The sequence below is a fragment of the Eucyclogobius newberryi genome, unplaced genomic scaffold (genome assembly GCF_026437365.1).
Source record: "Eucyclogobius newberryi isolate DKJ021-1_F unplaced genomic scaffold, fEucNew1.0.hap1 SCAF_3, whole genome shotgun sequence".
In the NCBI taxonomy this organism is placed as follows: domain Eukaryota; kingdom Metazoa; phylum Chordata; class Actinopteri; order Gobiiformes; family Gobiidae; genus Eucyclogobius; species Eucyclogobius newberryi.
The window spans coordinates 34,570,933-34,593,548 of record NW_027315945.1 but is presented as its reverse complement, the minus strand read 5'-3'; the positions used below and the strand labels follow the sequence as shown (position 1 = coordinate 34,593,548).

At 41.0% G+C, this 22,616-nt stretch overlaps 1 protein-coding gene across 1 annotated transcript; it reads left to right on the top strand.

The window, feature by feature from the left end:
• Positions 1-1,204: 1,204 nt before the first annotated feature.
• On the top strand, positions 1,205-22,564 carry abhd16a (abhydrolase domain containing 16A, phospholipase). The gene is made up of 20 exons (XM_072461696.1): positions 1,205-1,314; positions 4,166-4,222; positions 4,838-4,904; positions 7,597-7,683; positions 9,246-9,331; positions 9,644-9,717; positions 10,369-10,476; positions 11,852-11,966; positions 12,973-13,077; positions 13,164-13,227; positions 14,151-14,200; positions 14,283-14,406; positions 14,490-14,594; positions 15,424-15,487; positions 15,567-15,623; positions 17,284-17,346; positions 17,466-17,542; positions 18,194-18,292; positions 18,376-18,422; positions 20,385-22,564. Exons 1-20 carry the CDS (start codon positions 1,213-1,215, stop codon positions 20,466-20,468), a joined length of 1,635 nt encoding a protein of 544 aa, XP_072317797.1. The 5' UTR covers positions 1,205-1,212; the 3' UTR covers positions 20,469-22,564.
• Positions 22,565-22,616: the final 52 nt, after the last annotated feature.

The following is a 22,616-nucleotide window of genomic DNA, read 5'->3' as shown; positions in this document are numbered from 1 at the left end:
ACCAGGACCAGGACCAGGACCAGGAGCAGAAGAACACCACAGCAGACAAGGACCAGGACCAGGACCAGGACAAGACCAGGACCAGGACCAGGACCAGGACCATGAGCAGACCAGGACCAGGACCAGAAGAACACCACAGCAGACAAGGACCAGGACCAGGACAAGACCAGCACCAGGACCAGGACCAGGACCAGGACCATGAGCAGACCAGGACCAGGACCAGAAGAACACCACAGCAGACAAGGACCAGGACCAGGACCAGGACCAGGACAAGACCAGGACAAGACCAGGACAAGACCAGGACCAGGACCAGGACCAAAACATTGAGGCTCAAACTCCATGTTGCATTGTATAAAATCATTTAATCTTTTTGGGATGCAACCTTTTTTTTTGGGACCTTCACTTCAATGTTATTTTACAGTTTTTCATTGATTGCTTCCTTTGATTATTCATAATCACTTTCAGTTTTTGTGTTTATAACTCCAAGCCAATTTCATTTGTTATTTCTCATTTAGTTGTATTTATTTTACTCGCACATATGCTATTTATACCTTATTTGACACAAATGTTGCAATATTTTGCTATATTAATCATTTTGAATTGTATTACCATTTATTCTGGCTCTTAATTTCATCATTGTTGTATTTTCTAACTTTGTGTTGTAGAAATAAACAGTTTTGTAAAATTGTGAGACTGCTGGTTTTTATTTTGGGCTCTATAAAATAAATATATTTGAATTGATATTCCAAAATCATCCAACCAATCCAACTAGAATATTAAATAAAATATACAGTTAGTCAAAGTCTTTTGCCCTGTTTTTTAAGTTTTAGTGTATTTGTTGTAAGCCTGTTAATGTGCTATAAATAAAAAACACCTTTGACGTTGCTTTAATTATTATTTGTAATCAGTTTCGTTCTTTTGAAATCAAGTAATAAAAAATATAGATTGATCATAGTTTTACTTCCATTAAATTGCAGATTGTGAAGAATTAAAAAAGAAAGATAGAGGGGAGAGAGTAAGAGACCTTATTCTTTAGACTAATCTTTAGACTTTATCATTTAGACTAATCTTTAGACTTTATCATTTAGACTAATCTTTAGACTTAAACCTCACCCTCTGAATTAAACCTTGTTGCCTTCGCTTCGACCCGCAATACAGTACTGCATTTCGCGCTTTCAGCTTCTGGCCACTCCGGGCTCCCGTAGCGTAAGAATGGCCGGCTGGATGTGGCTCCGGTGTTTGCTCGGGCCTCATCTGCAACGAATTCACCGCGCACCGGACCCGTCCCGACCCGACGGCAGACCGGGGAGGAGGGTACGTGTATTTACTCTGCTCTGCGGCCGTCTGCGGGGGGCAAACTGCTACAAACGCGCCCGGGTTTGACGTGCGAAGTGCCGCGGCGGCTACGTAGCGGCCCCGGAAGTGTCGGTTGTTGTTACTCTTCACCATGGATTTATTATATTATATTACTCTTCACTGACTGACAGTCTGTTGTTTTCTATATTCATATATACAAATCTGATATACATTTGCATATTTTTGATGCGGTTTATCTAATGGGTTTGTTTAACAGCTCGAGTCTTATCTGCAAAGGCATTGTAATGTTTGTTAGCTCGTATGCTAATGCTAACGCGATGTAAACACTCGTCACATTCACGTTGCTGTCTCTGAAGGTGAATGACAATAACAAAGAGTTCACGGGGAAATGCAACTGTGCACAAGTTAAACAATGTACCGTGACACTGAATAGACTTAATTAAAGATTATAATATGTATGAGAGCGTTTGTGACCTTCTTTATCATCTGACGTAGTGTCCTGACCCTGGAGTACTGAGCTGAAGTGTGTTGTCGTCATGTGGATTCAAGCAAATAAGTTGGTTTAAAAACTATATCCACGATGTCTTTAATTTGATCACAATTAAATAGGTTAAATCAGAACCAGAAAATGGGTTGTCAATGTATGTGAACATGGGAAATTTTCTCTGGCCATGTGCTGCAACATAAATAATTAGTAGTAGTAGTAGATATGTCGGTGTAATCCCTCATTCGTCCAGGCGTGTTTCATAGTAGAAAAAGCTTCAGTTGTAGTCATCTGGACTCAGTTTGAAAAAATAGACGTTTCGACTCTCATCCAAGAGTCATTGTCAATAAAAGAATTTAGATCGAGAACTCCGATATTAATACTGTTCTGTGGTAAGACCCGCCCATTGGGCGGAGCCTTCCTGAAGTAGAAAGAGTTGTTTGCTTCAACAGAAACTCCCCCCTTGTATCTACCGAGGAAACCTACACACACGGACCAGTATCTGCTCTTTGGTTCCAACCACCCACTACAGCACAAGCTGGGTGTGATCAGAACCTTACAACACAGAGCTCAAGGTGTGCCCACCAGCTCAGAGGGCAAGAAGAAAGAGGAAAAACATGTCCGAAATGCCCTCTCAGCCTGTGGTTACCCCGCTTGGGCCCTCAACAGAGTGAAGAGAACCAAAAAGCAGGACAAAAGGGAAACTGAACAGAGAAGGAAGGGTGTTTCTATCCCTTATGTCTCTGGCCTGTCGGAAAAACTGCAGAGAATTTTTAGACAACACAAAGTCCCTGTTTATTTTAAACCAGGAAACACTTTAAGACAAAAACTGGTTCACCCTAAGGACAAGTTGCCGACTCAAAAACAGAGCAATGTAGTTTATTCGATCCAATGCAGTGAAGAAAGTTGTAAAGAACGTTACATAGGTGAGACAAAACAGCCTCTACACAAGAGGCTTTATCAGCACAGAAGAAATACAAGTTCAGGACCACAGAGCGCCGTGCATCTCCATCTTGAAGCCTCTAATCACTCGTTTGAAGACGGTGAGGTGAAGGTTTTAAGCAGGGAGAAAAGATGGTTTGAAAGAGGAGTCAAGGAAGCTATTTTTGTTAAAAAAGAAAGACCTTCTTTAAACAGAAATGGAGGGCTAAGGTTTAATCTTCCTGTTATTTATAATGGGTTACTGAACCCCTGGAAAGGTAGAGGACCAGGACAAGGACATTCAGATGCTAATCAGGTACTCAGGGTGGTTGAGCCAGGGTCTCACAAAGACAAAGAGGTTTCTAATAGCCCATTAAAATTCTGAATAGGCTAGCTCGGTAGATACAAGGGGGGAGTTTCTGTTGAAACAAACAACTCTTTCTACTTCAGGAAGGCTCCGCCCAATGGGCGGGTCTTACCACAGAACAGTATTAATATCGGAGTTCTCGATCTAAATTCTTTTATTGACAATGACTCTTGGATGAGAGTCGAAACGTCTAATTTTTCAAACTGAGTCCAGATGACTACAACTGAAGCTTTTTCTACTAGTAGTAGTAGAATATACAATACAAACATGTAGAATTCAAACAGAGTAACTAATAACTATCAGTGCAAATAATGTAGAGGAAATAAAACTGTCATTATAATTAAAATACTTATATTTATTATACTAATATAATTGGTCCAAACATATTTAACGACCTGCAGTAGTTATGGCAGTCGTCAGAAATCGTGCAAATCTTTTCCTCGATAATCTTCTTGACCTTTTCCTGAAAACTGTGGTTCTCCCACTTGCCTTTCTGCCCGTGATGTGATCCAGTGACCGACAAAAGGTCTTTAAAAGTCTTCAAAGCACAAAATCATCAGGTTGGTCAAGTGTGAAAAACAAAACTCGTCCGTTAATTGTTTTTTCAGAAACATTTCGTCTCAAAGAGAACTTCAGACTGTGTTTTAACTCTCTGCAGTTCAGCGTCTTCCACATGATAAACACTGACAATATGAATGAATTAAAACATATAATTGGAACATTGTATACAACAATAGGAGGATATATTTATTGAATATCTAATTAAGATTCAAATAATTAAATACAAATGCAAACAATATTTAAGTATTAAAACCCAGCATTTAGGACGTACATCATTTATACATTTTGAGCATGTAATCTTGAAATGCACATGTAATCTTTTTTTTTCAAATTGGCTATACTTTTTGGAGTTTATTGAGCACAGTTTCAAAAGGTATTGGAACTAAAACTGATAAAAGTATTCCCAAGCGACACACGTGGTAAACTCAGTCAATACTTTTAATAGTTGTGTATTTCTGTTCTTCGGTCGTTATGTGTCTACACAAACGTGATGTATTGTCATTTGTCTCCGTCAGGGATGGAACTACCAGCCCAGTGGATTTGAGAAACACGCAGACAGCATCCTCGGCTGGGTGAGTGCGTCATCACGGGCGCGTATTGGTCTAGTACTTTTACATTTTACATTTTATTCATTACATTGGTACAAAACAGCAATATTTTACAGATAAAGATGGAAAAACACAGTGACAACAATAGTAAACAGTCGTACGGAGCAAAGAGCAAAACTATGAGGCAACTTTAGAGCTTCTCCATGAAACTAATGTGTTATTATTGTTATTATGATGATCGAAGCTCCTCAAAGGTCTATAAGGTCATTTTTACCTTCCTCTGTCCTGACACGCCGTAAACATAACCAGAGAATTCCCTTCTCACGTTTATACTTGGCTAAAGTCCCTTGCCAATTGAAAAGGACTCCTCTGCAGACCAAATGACGACCTTTGAACTCTTTTTTTTTTTAACCACGTCTCGATCAAGGACACAACTGCATCATCTGTCACACCGTCCTTCTGTCCTTTCCACCAGTCATTTAGAACTATTCCGTTTATAGTGAGAGACATTATTTACACAAAACATGTCATAAATTCCATCACCATCTCTGTCCAGTTCGTGTTTCTTGGAGCTAATGCTAAGCTTGATTGTTTTCTAACTAAAAGCACGTTTGCTAAGTTGTGTTTTTGTGCCTTCAGGCCTCCGCGCTGTGGTCTCTGTCTTACTACAGCTCTCCTCTTCTGCTTTGCTATCTGTACCGCAAAGGTAGGACTGCTTATGAACGACCCTGATGAACATTTGATACTGTTTGTCTGAACTGCTGCATGCCAAATAACCAACAACTCGCACGTCTTTTGTCTGGTGAAAATGAACTGGGCTTGAGCATTATCATGAGGAGTATTTTACATGAAAGGTCTTCTCAATTGCTTCATTTTTCAATATTAAATAACACAAAATTATGATTAGTTCAATATGTTTTTCTATATTTTTATTCACATTATTATTATTATTATATATATATATATATATATATATATATATATAATTTTAAACATTTTATTTACATGGTTTTATTGCTGTGTGATATTCGTTAACCCTACATTTATGACCAGAGTATGAATAATTTAAAAAAATATGAATAATTTAAAAAGTACAGTGATGTGGGAGGAGACAGTGAATTTATTTAACAATTTAACAATTATGAGAGAACGTGATTATAACATGGTTAAAAGATCATAATGTCAACTTTGCATAATATATTACACTTTTTTTCGTCTATTTATTATTTTTCAAACACACAGCAACAAAACTTACATTAAACAAACTAACCTATATAAAGAAGTGGAGATAAAAGTCAGAATTCGAGATAAAGTTCACCCTGACACTTGGGGAAAAAATCACAAATTGCAGTTTTTCTAAAAGGGAAATATATTTATTGGTAAACAAAAACAAACTGCGCCGTACAATACAATTCGTGCGCTTCTTTGTCTCCAATATGAATAAGTCTGAATAATTTTGCTGCTTTTTTACGATTAATGGTCAAGAATGAAAAGTAAAAGATGATTTATTAGATTTTTCTTCTTTTTTTGTTGTTCAAATTGACTGTTTTCCCACAGTCTTGTGGCTCGCGGGCTGTGAAGTTAGAAATTAATAAAAGTGAATCAAGTGTATCATCCAATAAGACTCTCGTCAATAGAAAATAATTAGAAGTGGTAATGCGCTGGTCCTCTGTGTATAATTGAGCGTCTGGTATCGATCCGTACACGTGTTGTAGGCGAGGATTGAGATTGTGGATTTGGAGGCGGTTAATGAGGCTCGAGCCTGATCAAAACACAGGAAGTCGATGTCGCCCTTTGTTTATGTCTTTTCTGCACGTTTCACTGCAGCGTTTGTTTCATTCTGTTCATTTGAGACGGTGTTTGGATTAAACGTCTCTTATTGGCTCTGTGTATGTATAAATATATAATGTGTATATATATATATATATATATATATACTCACATGCAATAATGTCACATTCATGTGCATATAACTGATGAAAATTAGTTATATTAATTATTATTAGTAGTATTATCTTGTCTTACGCTAGCTGTTTTTATTTTTTTAATCTTTATTTTTCCCCTCCATTCCTTATTAAGAAATGAGAGGTTTTGTCTATAGGAGTTTTTGTTTAAGAGTTTTGTTTATAAGAGTTCTTCTAGAGTGTTTTTTTAAACTTAACCTATAAGTTATCTGTCCTTTTCCTCTGTATCTACCTGCGTTGCAACAATGAAATTTCCCCATGTGTGGACAATAAAGGAATATCTTATGTATTATATTTTCTTCAAATTTTATGGTAACGTTTCTATGTACAGTATATGTTTATGGGAATGCATTGAAAGGTTGTTGTTTACGAGTTTATACACCACATAAAACTGGGACTAAACTGGAACTGGATCGACCAGGACTAGACCAGGACTAGACCAGGACTAGACCAGGACTAGACCAGGACTTGACCAGGACTAGACCAGGACTAGACCAGGACTAGACCAGGACTAGACCAGGTCTAGACCAGGACTTGACCAGGACTAGACCAGGACTAGACCAGGACTAGACCAGGACTAGACCAGGACTAGACCAGGACGAAACCAGGACTAGACCAGGACTAGACCAGGACTAGACCAGGACGAAACCAGGACGAAACCAGGACGAAACCAGGACGAAACCAGGACGAGACCAGGACGAGACCAGGACTAGACCAGGACTAGACCAGGACTAGACCAGGACTAGACCAGGACTAGACCAGGACTAGACCAGGACGAAACCAGGACTAGACCAGGACTAGACCAGGACTAGACCAGGACTAGACCAGGACGAAACCAGGACTAGACCAGGACTAGACCAGGACTAGACCAGGACGAAACCAGGACTAGACCAGGACTAGACCAGGACTAGACCAGGACTAGACCAGGACGAGACCAGGACGAGACCAGGACGAGACCAGGACGAGACCAGGACGAGACCAGGACGAGACCAGGACGAGACCAGGACTAGACCAGGACTAGACCAGGACTAGACCAGGACGAAACCAGGACGAAACCAGGACTAGAACCAGGACGAGACCAGGACGAGACCAGGACGAGACCAGGACGAGACCAGGACGAGACCAGGACTAGACCAGGACGAGACCAGGACGAGACCAGGACGAGACCAGGACGAGACCAGGACGAGACCAGGACTAGACCAGGACTAGACCAGGACTAGGACTAGGACTAGGACGAGGACTAGGACGAGGACTAGGACGAGGACTAGGACGAGGACTAGGATGAGGACTAGGACTAGGACTAGGACTAGGACTAGACCAGGACTAGACCAGGACTAGACCAGGACTAGACCAGGACTAGACCAGGTTTAAATCAGGACAAGTGTTGTTACCGTGCTCCTCTGTTGCCCCGGGTGACTGTGCTCTGTGTTCCAGGCTACATCTGCAGCAGTAAGTTGGTTCCTGTCAGTCAGTACGTGGGGACAGTTCTGGTGTGTCTCCTGGGAGTGGCCTGTCTCCGAGGTAAAGCCACATACTTGTGTACTGTCACTGTGTCATTTATTATTGTTTATTCACGTAACAGAACATTCTCAAACTGAGCTGGAGGACAAATGATACGTGAACGCTCGGCAGATACGTGAAACGCTCTGCAGATACGCGAACGCTCGGCAGATACGTGAAACGCTCTGCAGATACGCGAACGCTCAGCAGATACGTGAAACGCTCTGCAGATACGCGAACGCTCTGCAGATACGCGAACGCTCGGCAGATACGCGAACGCTCAGCAGATACGTGAACGCTCAGCAGATACGCGAACGCTCAGCAGATACGCGAACGCTCAGCAGATACGCGAACGCTCAGCAGATACGTGAAACGCTCTGCAGATACGCGAACGCTCGGCAGATACGCGAACGCTCAGCAGATACGTGAACGCTCAGCAGATACGCGAACGCTCAGCAGATACGCGAACGCTCGGCAGATACGCGAACGCTCAGCAGATACGCGAACGCTCAGCAGATACGCGAACGCTCAGCAGATACGTGAAACGCTCTGCAGATACGCGAACGCTCGGCAGATACGCGAACGCTCAGCAGATACGTGAACGCTCAGCAGATACGCGAACGCTCAGCAGATACGCGAACGCTCGGCAGATACGCGAACGCTCAGCAGATACGCGAACGCTCAGCAGATACGCGAACGCTCAGCAGATACGCGAACGCTCAGCAGATACGCGAACGCTCAGCAGATACGCGAACGCTCAGCAGATACGTGAACGCTCAGCAGATACGCGAACGCTCAGCAGATACGCGAAACGCTCTGCAGATACGCGAACGCTCGGCAGATACGCGAACGCTCAGCAGATACGCGAACGCTCAGCAGATACGTGAACGCTCTGCAGATACGTGAACGCTCGGCAGATACGTGAACGCTCAGCAGATAGTTGAACGCTCTGCAGATACGTGAACGCTCTGCAGATACGTGAACGCTCTGCAGATACGTGAACGCTCTGCAGATACGTGAACGCTCTGCAGATACACGAACGCTCTGCAGACAATCTGCTTTTCGTTATACATTTGGGGTGAGGGATTATAATAACCAGAATAAACTATTCAAATAAGCACAAAATGGTTCTATAAAAAGTTAGGACTGTAATTTTACACACAATCTGTAAAAATATGTTTTATAAGCCATTTGATCCATCTTTTTGTTGTTGAAAACGTTCTCACGAATCGTTTTGAGCGTTTTTGTCTTGCCTTTCTGCCGTTATGCAGTTCAGCGTCTGGTGTTTTTTTCCTTCTCTGGGCGCACTTCTTTCAGAAAGCGTGAATCAGCCCCGGCGTGTTGTGGGCCTCTGCCCCGCGTCTGAAATGATGAACATAACCGATCCATCTCCCCGTATCGCAGCAGGCCGCGTGTTCACCGCTCAGACACAAAGTCATTAACATTGAAACAGTTCCACAAGGTCCACGGCCGACACGGTGTGAATACCAAACGCACCCTCGAGGCCCCATAACAAGCGCACTCTTTCTCCGTTTGGTTTGTGCCTTTTTATTTATCTGTTCTGTTGCCTTTTCTGACCCGAGGCTTCGAACGATGGAGGAACTCTGAATATATGCAGTTCATTTCTATTCTGGAGGAGACCAAGAGCAGTCACACGGCGTCGAACAAGGTGAGCGCCTCAGTTTATCACAGTATTATCAAAGTAAAAGGTGAGCGCGTCGATTTATCACAGTATTATCAAAGTAAAAGGTGAGCGCGTCGATTTATCACAGTATTATCAAAGTAAAAGGTGAAGTCGGGCGTCGCAAATGCAGTCTTTATGACAAATGTACTGTTGTTACTGAGAGACCATTGAGTTTTAGTCACGGTTTTCCTTATTCTAAAGACTAAATCAAGGCTAGTTTTATTTTGACAGTTTGACTGATCCCGTATCCTTTATCTTCGCATGTCAAACTTTCTTCTGTAATTTGTTCCTCTGCAGAAGAAGTTAAGGAGCTATGACTTTGACTTCTCGCACTGGCCGGCAGACTTCAGTGCCACGGAGGTCAACAATCCGTAAGTGTTTCTAACTTTTGACTGCAAACTATATAACGGATGCTAAACCTGCACCATCGCGAGAACGACCTGCAGATGGTTCAGAATCGAGGGGCGTTTGCATGTTCTCCTTGTGTCAGGGTTACTTTTCACACTCCTGGGTCTAAGCTCGGTCTAGTCCCGGTTTAAACTCGGTCTAGTCCTGGGTCTAAGCTCGGTCTAGTCCCGGTTTAAGCTCGGTCTAGTCCCGGTTTAAGCTCGGTCTAGTCCTGGTTTAAGCTCGGGTCTAGTCCCGGTTTAAGCTCGGGTCTAGTCCCGGTTTAAGCTCGGGTCTAGTCCCGGTTTAAGCTCGGGTCTAGTCCCGGTTTAAGCTCGGTCTAGTCCCGGTTTAAGCTCGGGTCTAGTCCCGGTTTAAGCTCGGTCTAGTCCCGGTTTAAGCTCGGTCTAGTCCCGGTTTAAGCTCGGTCTAGTCTAGTCTGGTGGTTTATGCAATAGGTTTTTAAATAAATCTATGCGTTATGGCCAATTTTACTTCAGAAACCAGAAGCTTGAGTTCCCTTGGCAACTATGACTCCCCTTGAAGTCAGATTTGGCAGTAGAAGTTTGTAGTTTTGTCGTTAATCCAGTCTCGCTGTAAATAAAGCCACCTTCTTCTTCTTCTAACGTGGACAGAAAAGTGTCCAAAGCCGGTGTTTCTCTGCTGAAGCCTGAGCCCAAACTGAGAGGAGCGGCGGACGGCGTCCTCCACAGCCTGCGCACGCTGCCATGTCACGTCATCAGGTCAGTGCTACGGGAAGGACTGACCACCGGCGGGTTCATGGTCACTCGAATGAAACGTACTGGTCGTGTGTCAACTTTTACTGCGCCGTTTCAGCACACGGCAAACGACAGAACATGCATTAAAGTGACTCCGAATAGTTTTAGTTTAAAGTGGTGGTTGTGGTTGAGGTTCAGCCTGTGTCTGGAATGTTCCACAACATGGCATTAAATGTCTATCCACCTTAGACCTGGACATTCTTGATCCACAAGGGAAATTACCTGGTCACACTTATAATACAATAAGAAAGATTAAGAAAGTAAGTGGTAATAATTAAATCTTATTATCACTAATAATAATAATTAAAGGTTGAATGGACGATTTCTTTGGCATAAATATGAGTCTTATTTCCTCGTAGCGTGGACTGCCGATTAGTCCTGCCACGTGTCAATCATAAAACGCACCTATCGCTCACCTGCAGCTGCGTGTGGCTCGTCCCACATTTCCCCGTGTCTAAGCGCATTGATCTATCATAATATAGTTCAAAGCAAGTCTTCAAGCAAAATGAAGATGGAGAAAGACAGTTCGAGCTGACTCAGAAGTAGACTGAAATCTCAGGGAGACGAGAGATGCGATGTGATCCGTTAAACAATAAACAAACGCACGTGTGTGTTGTATCAGTCCGCACGGGGAGTGCACATGTGCACTTCCGCCTGCGTTCTCAAATCGCCGATAAATCGTCCATACCGCCTTTAAGAAACTTGAGTTATTTTTTGATTCATCCATTTTCAGATTTTTTTTCCGCTCTCTTGTCTTGTTCTGCTATTTTTTAATCTTAAAAAACAGAACATAATTAAATAACAAAATATATCTTGCATTAATACAAACGAAAATGTTTTAGTGCTCAGAAATATATATTTTTTACTGTGAATGTGTTCGCCTCTCCGCTAATCTGACATGTAACTTAGCATTGTCGTGTTTCTTGCTTGTTACATGGGGAAAGATATGATTATTATTTTTATATGTATATTTATTACTATATTTTTAAAACCATTTTTATTATTATTATTGTTTATTATTATTAATAATAATAATGTTATTATTAATAATAATATTTCCTTTTCCCCCCACTGTACAGAACAGATTAATGCCATTTTTGGTTAATATTTGTTTTAGATATAGACATATTTTACAGCATTCAAGCAAGAAATGTATTTTTTTAAATTTAAAATATCTTTCTCCTCTGACAAGATTTTTCTCTTTTCTAAATATTGAAAAAAGGAACAATAATAAGAAAATGAAGAAAAAAAAGACTTTGAAAACAGTCCAAACCCCAGAGCAAAGATATGTTGCTGTGTATTTCTGCTCTGACAAGGCTCTGGTGCTTTTGTGTTTTAGTTATTTAATCGCCCACTCGTTTGGAAGGAGGATGCTCTACCCTGGATCTGTGGCTCTGTTACAAAAAGCCATGAGACCAATGCTCCAACAAGGCCAGGCCAAGTTAATAGAAGAGGTACGACCACCAGAGCTTTCATTTCCATGTCATTTCACACAGCGGATGGATAACTTTCATAAAATAATCACAAATGATCCAGTATTTTTCATCCCTATTGCGGGAAAAAAGGTTCTGTCTTAAAATCTTTCTTGCATTTGCTATGTTAATTTTTTAACTGACAACAATTTTGTGATAGAAAATGTCAAAAACAGAGAAGACTTTTTTCATGTGGATGGGCCCAGTAAATACAATGATACTAACCATAATCCAGCAATCAAAGGGTTAATGGGCTAAGGGTTTATGATCAAAATACACTACTCATTCTTTCCTATCAGCATAATAAATGTTTTGAAGTGAAATATATAGTTTTACTTTTCAATTAAAAGGTTATGACTTTGGACTAAAATCTACAGGTTTAAAGTCGGGGCACCAGCCTTTTTTCTTGTACATAAGTAAATTAACTATACATTTCTTGTAAAAGCAGCACGTTGTTACAAAATCAGACCACTGCGGGCTGGACTTATCTACACAAAACAAGAACTCTTTTATATCAGCATAATGAATCTTTTAAGGTGAAATATTTAATTTTACTCTCAAATTAAAAGGTTATGACTTTATTTGTCTATAGGTTTAAAGACGGGGCACCAGCCTTTTTTCTGAGTAAATTTTATATATATTTCTTGTAAAAAAAGCACTTGTCTGCATCTAAAAAATCTTTTAAAATGTTACCGACTGGAAGCAAAAGCCGTAAGGACTGGTCCAAATCCCCAGTTTCACTCTGTCGTCTGAAAAAAGCTGTTTCCATTTGGTTTGTGAGCGTGACAGTAATGGTTCAATAGATTCCAAAGCGCACTTCCTCCTTTCACTGTTTGAAGATCAGGTCCCACAGCTCTAAGTCTGTGGACCAGCTCCCAAACGTCACGATGTAATATTGGTCAACACAGAGTTAGAAATAATGACATTACATTTGAACAACGCCGTGAACACGACCGATTGAATGAAGCCGCTTCTTTCCATTTCGCAGTACGAGGGGCAACGGAACAAGCTCATCGCCTGCGACGGCAACGAAATCGACACCATGTTTATCGACCGGAGGATGGACGGCGAGGAGGAGAACGGACAGACGCTGGTAAGTCGGCCTTTCCTTTGCCGTTTGAGTTTTATTCCTAAGTCGAGCTGCGTCTGTCGCTTCTCACACGGTTTCGTCCTGGACAGGTCGTCTGCTGCGAGGGAAACGCCGGCTTTTATGAAGTCGGATGCATGAACACGCCTCTGGAAAGTAAGAACACGTCAAGAACACGTCTTTTTCCTATTTACTTTGACCAGTTAAAGTGGCACGGTGTAACTTTTCTGACATTTATGATTGTTTTTTTGTTTTTTGTTTTTGAGATTTTAAGGCTTCTTCACTTTGAATTGCTTTGCGTACGAACGGCGCTCTCCTTTGCCCGGAATGTTCAACAATGTGGCATTAAACGTGTCCATCTCCACGGGGACAAGCTCAGGTCAGATCTGTGGAGAGGCGACGCCGCTCACAGTGTCTGTTTTCATGGTCTTTTTGAACAACCAAAACGCCTGTAATCGAATAAATAAATACAAAGTGGGACGTTTTAATGCCACACTGTGGAACATTCCAGGCCAAGCAATATGATCTCAGAGTGGCCCCACCAGGAAAATGTCATAGTGTCACATGACTTTTTATTTAGGCCAAGAAAACATTTTGTGTTTCCGGTAACCCGACCGAGCTGGATTTCAAAACCCGACCTTAAACATTGTATTGCATATTTACTGGCCGTACCTTTCAAGAATGTGATTTATTTATTTTTTTAAATTCGAGGAGGTCAAATTGTGAGAACGAATCCAAAAGTTACGGGAAGAAAATAAATATATAAAAGAAAAAATTCCGACCTACCGAAGTGGATTTTGTTTTCAATGTTACTGGAAACGCACAATTTTTTTTTTTGGCCTTAGTTTATTTGCATTTCTAATCTGATTTCAAAACCGAATTTTCTCATCTCGAAGCAAAAATGAAATGCTAATCCATTTTCCTTCAATTAAGAAAGAAAAAACAGCCTTGAAAGCCGCAGAACAAGTCTTTAAAGTATGACCGAGTATGAACTAAGACATTTGGCGTCCACAGCGTAAACACAATACAAACAGCTCTTTAGTATTGCTCATTTTTACTCCGGATTTGGTTGGAAACAGGTGGATATTCGGTCCTGGGCTGGAATCACCCCGGGTTCGGCGGAAGCACCGTAAGCCTTCACATTTATCCGGTCTTTTGGTTTTCTACGCGATGAATCCGTGTGACTGACGCGCGCTCGGTTTCTCTTCCAGGGCGTTCCTTTCCCGCAGAACGAGGCCAACGCCATGGATGTGGTGCTCCAGTTCGCCGTGCACAAGCTGGGGTTCAAGGTGGAGGACATTGTGGTGTACGCCTGGTCCATCGGAGGGTTCACAGGTGAGAGGGACAACGCCCGCGCTCCGAACGCACACGGTAAAACTGGTCACGGTGTGTGATCGTGTGCGCGTTTCTTCTTCCAGCCACTTGGGCGGCGATGTCGTACCCGGAGATCCAGTCTGTGGTTCTGGACGCCTCGTTTGACGACCTGCTGCCGCTCGCCCTGAAGGTCATGCCCGAAAGCTGGAGTGAGTTCTGGGCAACACACTGGGGAAAACCCGGACCTGTAGATTAAGAATCGATTTGTTTTTTTGACGAATCGTTTTATTCATAACTGCGTTTACTTTTTCCCTTTCATTTCAACCTAAAACAACATATTATTGTTCCTGTTTTGTGTGAAATGTGACTTGATCCATTGGCGTTTTTGGTCTAGTCACTTTTGTAGTAATGCTTGGCCTGGAATGTTCCGTAGTACCGTAGTAAACCCGTCTACCGTATTTTCCGGAGTCGCACCAGCCAGAAAAATGCATAATAGAGAAGAAAAAAAAACTTATATAAGTTGCACTGGAGTATGAAATGCGGTTGCAAATGTGAAAATAACAAATAATATCGCATATAAGTCGCTCTGGAGTATAATTATATAAGTATAAATACAAGTATAAGTCGCACCCCGGTCAAAACTATGAAAAAAGGTGCGACTTACAGTCCGGAAAATACGGTATCTGTGCATTTCTTCAGTTTAGTCTTACAGCGAGCAGATGTGACCAGTAACTCTGTCTCCATGGAGATAGATAAGTCGTGAACGTATGGCTCAATATCCCGATAACGAGAGTCAGAAAAAGAAACGTGTTAAAACGTTGTCATTATTATGATCATCACAAAAATGCGCATTTCAAAGTTCACAACATACTTTTTTTGCAGCATTTGCGTAGCATTGACGTACATTTTGGCGTATTGCGTTCCTTTGCGTACCCTCTATTGGAAAAGGGTTACGCGGCGCACGTTTGTTTAACTCTCGAACTCCTCGCCGATCCCGGTTGTCGCCGATGTTCTGACCGGTCTCTCCGTTTGTCCCAGGGCCTCTGGTGCTGTACACGGTCAGGACCTACATGAATCTAAACAACGCCGAGCAGCTCCTCAAGTGGGTCAAACGCCGTTCACTGGAAACACCCCAGACGTGACGTGGTCCATGGTTCATACGTGTGTTTGTTTGTCTGCAGATACCAGGGACCGGTTTTACTCGTGCGGAGAACTCGAGATGAGATCATCACCACGACGTAAGACACGAGACGTAACAATTGAATAACGTTTGTTTCATTGTGCGCTGAATGTAAGATGTGTGGAAACGGTGAGCGTGTTGTAGGATTTTGTGGAAAGAAAATCAATTCAAGAGCATTAACAGAAGATTTGAATAAACTGCTGCGTTTTAAAACTATAATCCCCATAAAAAAGACGGCATTATACTTTTGCTTGTTGAACTTCCATTGAGCGTGAATCGTGACTCTTTAAATAGTGATAAATGACTCAATTAAACCCTTTTCACTGGAGCTGCAGCGATGAATCAGAAAAATCATGATTCATCGACTGTTAAAATCGTTTTCTGGATTATACACTCTAAAACATGAGCCAGAACACTTTTTAAAAGCAAAGAGCTGCATTATTAAACCAAAATGTCAGAAAATGGACCATTTCTATATTTTTTAATCAATAATACACTTTATTCCTAAATATTCTCTATTTACAAGTCTTCAGTCAGACAGAAATAACCGTTTGACTCGTCGACTTCTAAAATAATCGTTATTTGCTGCCACACGTTCATCCAATAATTTACACATTTACACCGGTTGGACTGACATAGAAGTGGTTTTATTTTACTTTGAAATTCAGACATGCAAAGACGAGACAACAGAAAACGGCAAAAGAAAAATAAACGTTACAAACTAGTGTTGCCAGGATACTAAATAAATCTAAATTTACTCACGACGCCAAAGAACACAATGATGATAAATGCAATCTAATGGTTCTTTCTCAACTCAACCCGTACTTTGTGTCAAAATGATGATCAAACGTGACCCTCAAGTATTATTTGTTGGAGAGTATTTTCTCTCTTTTGCTCCAGTTGCGTGTGAACATAAGTATTTGTACGCACCGAGGCGACTTGGTAAAATGTCACACCTGCAGCGTCGGCGAGGCCCAAAGTTCACCAAACGCAGCGGTCTTTAATTAACCGTTGTCATGGCGAAGATTTCCCTGTTCGTTGTGTTTCCATCGAGGAGCAGAAGTTAGAGGTGAAGTCGCGTGGAAAATGGTTTCATCCGACTGAATAATGAAGCGATAATATGAATGAAAGTGAAAGTAAACTATGAACAGGTGGAATTGTAGTTGTGTTTTATGTGTTTTAATAATCCACTTCTCAGCCATTATTTCTATCTAATGAGTTTTTACATTCATCATCAACCAAACAACTGTTGAAACATGGCGACTGAAGGAGGATAATTACAAATGAAATGTAGTTAAGGATGAAAATCTGAAATTGTTCATTCTTTTCACATTTCATATTTGAAAATGCCGCTGTCGTCGTTATAAAAGTGTTTTACAGTTTGTATTGTCGAGAAGAACGATCACAATTATCAAAATATGACCTCTTAATTAACCTGTGCTTATATATAAGGCATGTAAATAAATTACTGGGATTGCGAACAAAGGTTTTCCCTCAATATTATTATTTGTATTTATTGTTAACATTTTATTACTATTGTCATTCTTTTTTGATTCATTTGTCTTATTTCACACCTCGTTTAGACTTCTTCAAACACGTCCTGAAAGGCTAATGATTCTTGTATTAGTTTAACAGTTTAACATATCTCGATCTATTCTTAAATATTGACTCAAATGTTTGTGTTAAAGATGTAAAGCTGAGGTAACGGTGTGTTTCAGGGGTCCAGAGGATATCATGTCCAACAGAGGCAACGATTTACTGCTCAAACTTCTGCAGTTCAGGTGCGTTTTACTGACAAAACGTGAGCTCGTCTGTGTCTTCATGTGCCATTTATGTCCCATTTATGTCCCGTTTATGTCCCGTTTATGTCCCGTTTATGTCCTTTGCATCTTCTCTCCAGATATCCTAAAATAATGACCGACGAGAGCGTCCGGGCCGTGCGGCAGTGGCTCGGAGCGTACAATTACATCGAAGAAAGTGAGTGAGAGCTGCTGTAAAACTGCTCCATTCTGGGGGAAAATGCATCAGAATCAGGATTATTTGAGTCATAACTAGAATTGTGAATATTTTGACACGTATTTAGAAGTTGGAGTGCACTACGTGACACTTTCTGCTCGTCTTGTGGCTTAAAAACATGAATCACGAAACATTACTGCGACTTGAATGTTCCACGTTGTTGCATTAAACTTGCCCGTCTTGTATTTACCGTAGTAACAGCTGCGGGTGGCAAATGCTCATCTCGATATTCAGACTATTTTATGTCTTTAAACATGTTCGTTCAGGTTTAAAATGTAAGAAATAAAAGGAAAACATGTTCTAGTTCAAGTTGAATCCAAGTTTTGGATCCGTTCTTTTTGTCACATTGTCAAAAGAACGATGCACAATATTATCTAAATTCCAATATATGGCGCCAATGATACGATATCACAATATTCCAGTCATAGTTTTAATATTAACGTTCAGCGTTTTAATAAGTTTCATTGTTTGACTTTGCTCCAGATTTCAAACGGCAGAACAAGAACGTGATTGTTTTTCCGATGACGCTGTTGTAATTGTTTGCAGTAATAATTGTACTCGTGATGTACTCGTTGCCCTTAGCGACGGTTGCTAACGCCGTGTCCTCTGCAGTGTCCGTGTACAGTCAGTATGAAGTGGACGACGACTGGTGCGTGTCGGTGCTGCAGTCTTATCAGGCCGAGAGGGACGCTCTGTTCCCGTGGACCGTGGGTAAGGTCTACGTCCACGTAACGCATGGTAACCAGCGGTAACCAGCTCAAACCCAGACAGTCAGGTGTTGTTCTCGTCTCCAGGTGAAGATATGACTCCAGACGGCCGGCGGCAACTGGCTCTGTTCTTGGTAAGAAAGTTCAATTTAGACCAGTTCATCATGAATAAAAACGACTGTATCCAAGGGTTACGCCATATTTATCTGTCACTTTTATTTGTAGAGCACAATTCATACACAAAGCAATTCAAACAGACTTTACCATAAAAATGCATTGAAACAATCATACAATAAATGTTTAAATACAATAAATATTTTTTTACATTACGTCTCTGCCAGACTTCACATTTTAACATGATGCACGAGGCCCCCCTGGGCCCCCCGGGCCCCCTGAGCCCCTGGGACTCTTCTTTATGGCCTTTCTGACTCTTCAGTGAGACTTTGCATCTTCCCTTTTCTCCACTAAACCTTATTTAAACAATTTAGATTCCTGCAGCCCTGCGTGCGGTCCGGGGGGCCCAGGGAGGCGCTGCTATTCTTAGACATCATTATCACAGAGGAACACTTTCCCCGTTGCCGTAGTAACCGCCTCACCTGTGCTCTCAGGTTGACTGGAGTAATACATTTCAGCGAGCTCCCTCTTATTGAAGTCATTTAGCACCAAACAAGTGAAGTGCCATCAATTACAGCTAATGCCACAGCATCTGTGTTTGTGCCCAAAGGGCGCGAGGGCCCTCCGGGGTACTCCGGGCCCCGTGTACTCCGGGCCCCGGCGGGTACTCCGGGCCCCGGCGGGTACTCCGGGCCCCGGCGGGTACTCCGGGCCCCGGCGGGTACTCCGGGCCCCGGCGGGTACTCTGGGCCCCGTGTTCAAACGGCAGAGGAAACGTATGGAGCTGACAATAACTACGGTCTCAGCGAGTGCTTTGTCCGATCGTGGACTGATCACGCTCTAAATGTAAATAAAAACGGTGTTAATGACGTAATGAAGACAAAATGTGACGCTTAAAGGAATAATAGAGGATTTTTTGCCGAATTGAAAACTCAAGCGACTGTTAGTCCTTTTTAGAAGTGCTCATGCTCAGACTCGCCCCGTGTGGACCCACACAACAGCCTCGCTGCGACACGTGTGTTTGTTTATCAGCGCGACGGATCATCTCTCGTCTCCTCAGATTTCCGTCTCTTTTGAGCTCAAACTCAGTCTTTCTCTGTCGTCATTTTGTGCTGTAACTGAAGGAACTCACTAAACACACACCGGTATCTCAACCACGCACGCGTAGCCATGGGAACGTGCTGCTATGCTGGGAACGAGGCTGCAGGTGTGCAGTAGCACGCAGGGAATGATTGACATGTGGGAGAACTACTCGGCTCCGCGCCACCAGGAATTGAGACTACAAATTTGGCGCTAAAAATCCTCTTTCATTCCTTTAAACTGTTTCAACTTAAAATCGTCAGCATTAGATTGAAAGTCTCCTCGACTCGTCAAAAACTTTACTTTCGTACGTCCCGACTTTTTGAAATAATTATCCTGCTGTACCCTGCTGTACGTGTTTGAGAGTCTAACACAAGTCGATTACAAGTACTATTTTTTTATTTTATGCTTCAGAAGTCACATTTAGTCCTATTTTATCCTCACTGTGAGCGGCTCGCCTCTCCACAGATCTAGCCTGTGATCTCGGAGTATCACCTTGAATGACAATAACAGAGACAGTTCACTTTTAAACTGCTGGAAAATGTAGAACTGATTTGAAGTAGAATTTTGGGCTAAACACAAACAAATGTCATGTATCTTGTTAAATCCAGAGTGAAAAGTGTTGATTAGAATTGGATTTAATTATTTTTGACTCTTTATTTTCCTCTAGATTTTGACTTTTTCCAATAGATTTCTGATTGAAAAGTGCCAAATCTGTCGTTGAGTGACACTTGAAATGTATAATTACAGCTCATCAATGTCTCTTTCAGCTGTGAAACGTCAAACACAGATGAATTCAGAATATTCATCTCCATTTGATTTCTTCGTCTCTCACCGTTTTTAAAGCCGAACGTCGACGCCGTTTGAACACGTTTAAAATCCTCCGCTTTGGTCTGTTTCAGGCGCACAAGTATCTCCACAACTTCGAGACGACGCACTGCACTCCTCTGCCCGCCTCTGAGTTCCACCAGGCCTGGAGACTGTAGAGGAGGAGGAGGAAGAGGAGGAAGAGGAGGAAGAGGAAGGAGGAATGACGGATATACACTTGGCAAAAAACAAAAAAGAATATCCACAGGAGTCTTTAATCTGGGTTATATTTGACTCATCAGGTTGACTTAAAGCGCCCCCTACAGGCCGGACGACTCACTGAACTAAAATGCAGTTAAAAACATTTGGAATTTGGCTAAAAATTATTTGAATTTTTTTTCTCAGAATAGCAAATTTTTTAGGTTTATAGTGTCACTTCCTGTTTGTAATTGATGACATCACACTTGGAAATTACCCAGCAAACACTGGGCCAAAACTTATCTAATGTCACCATTTTTTTTATTTTGTTGAAATAATGTTTATAGAGTCAAAAAAAGTTGTTTCTTTGTGTAAATTCTGAGTGTCCCTGGTGTGATGTCACTTCCTGTCATTTTCTACAGATTTTTCCAATTTTTCTCCACAAATACCTGCTCGATTGGTCTAAAATTATAATATATTTGTACAACAGGTATAAATACACCAAATAAAGTCTAAATTAGAGAATAGTAAAAACCTGTCATGGGCACTTTAAGCAACATTTTCTTACGTTTTTGCTTGAACTGGCAAAAAATCTTTAAAATAAACCTATAAAATGTTAATGTTTATTGTTCCAGTTTTGTTCAAATTGTGCTAAATTTTTTTTAAATTATTCATGGTTTTTGAGGATTTTTTTCTACATTCAGAAAATTATTTATGTTTGAATTTGCCATGGAAACGGATTTAAAAAAACAATGTGAATATTTGATCTGAGTTGGAAGAATGTTTCAAATAACTTTGTTTTTATTCAAAACTTCAGAAAACATTCTGAATTCAGGCCTTTTTCTCAAGGCAAAACAAATCTAATAAATCTGCCACAAAACACTTTTCTATCATTTTGTTTCAAGGTCGTTTTCTCACACGGGGACAAACGTTACAATCTTGTACTCACCTTTTGACAGATCTGAGCCTGGAAGAATTTGAAGGAAAAATATTGAGCAAATTTTTGGAATGTTTGCTGGAATACTGAAAAAAATGAAAACAATTTTGCCAATTAAATGAAGCGAGACATTCAAAACTTAACCCTCCATTTTCAGATTGATTTGTCCCCAATATTGCCATTTTCTTTCAGTTTTCAACATGTTTTCATATGTAAACAAGACATTTTATAACATGTTTTTATTTTCTCGCCTTAAGCGCCCCCTATAGGTCGGACCACTCACTGAACTAACATTTAGAATTTTGCTAAAAATGATAAAAACACATTTTTAAAAGTTTATAACTTCACTTCCTGTTTCTAATTGATGACATCATACTAGGAAATTACCCAGGAAACACTGGGCCAAAACTCATCTGTCACAATTTGTTAAATTTAACAAAAACAAATATATGAGAGCAACTTTATTTTGTTAAATTAATCTTAAGAGTCAAAAATGTTGTTTCTTTTGTGTAAATTATGCATGAACTTTGTCTGGAATGAGTGTCCCTGGTGCAGGGGCGTCACATTTTCACATTATGAAGCAGAACACCAGACAATGTTGAATTTGAAAGTGAATCCTTCCAAATTTTGCATTTGACATTGTTTCGATGCCTCCACACCTTTAATATTAGGTTGGTTTAACATCAAATTGCTAGAATTTTCCAATTCTACAGTAAAAAGTATGACTTTTTGTTGTTTGTACCAACTTAGGATGCAGAGGGCTGCAATTTGGACATGTCGGCCTTAGTGTGATGTCACTTCCTGTTATTTTCTACAGATTTTTCAACATCGTCTCCACAAATACCTGCTTGATTAGTGTAAAGCTCATTTGCATGTACAACAGATATAAAGACACCAAATAAAGTCAACATTTGAGAATCGTAAAAAACTGTCATTGCACTTCAAACTGGATTTTTCTTTTTTTTTTTTTACAGTGTAAGCAGGTCATAGGTGAAAACGGAATAAAACGCTGTTCTAAAGCTGTAACTGAAGGTGCCTCACTGTCCAGAACAACCACATCTTTGACTCATTTGTCGTTTAAACACTGCTACATTTTATTCCGTTCATTCCGTTACGTTCAATAAAATGTCTTGACCCGGACGTTCTTGTACTTTGTCGTGTTCCAATCGTACAAAAAACAAATACAAAAACA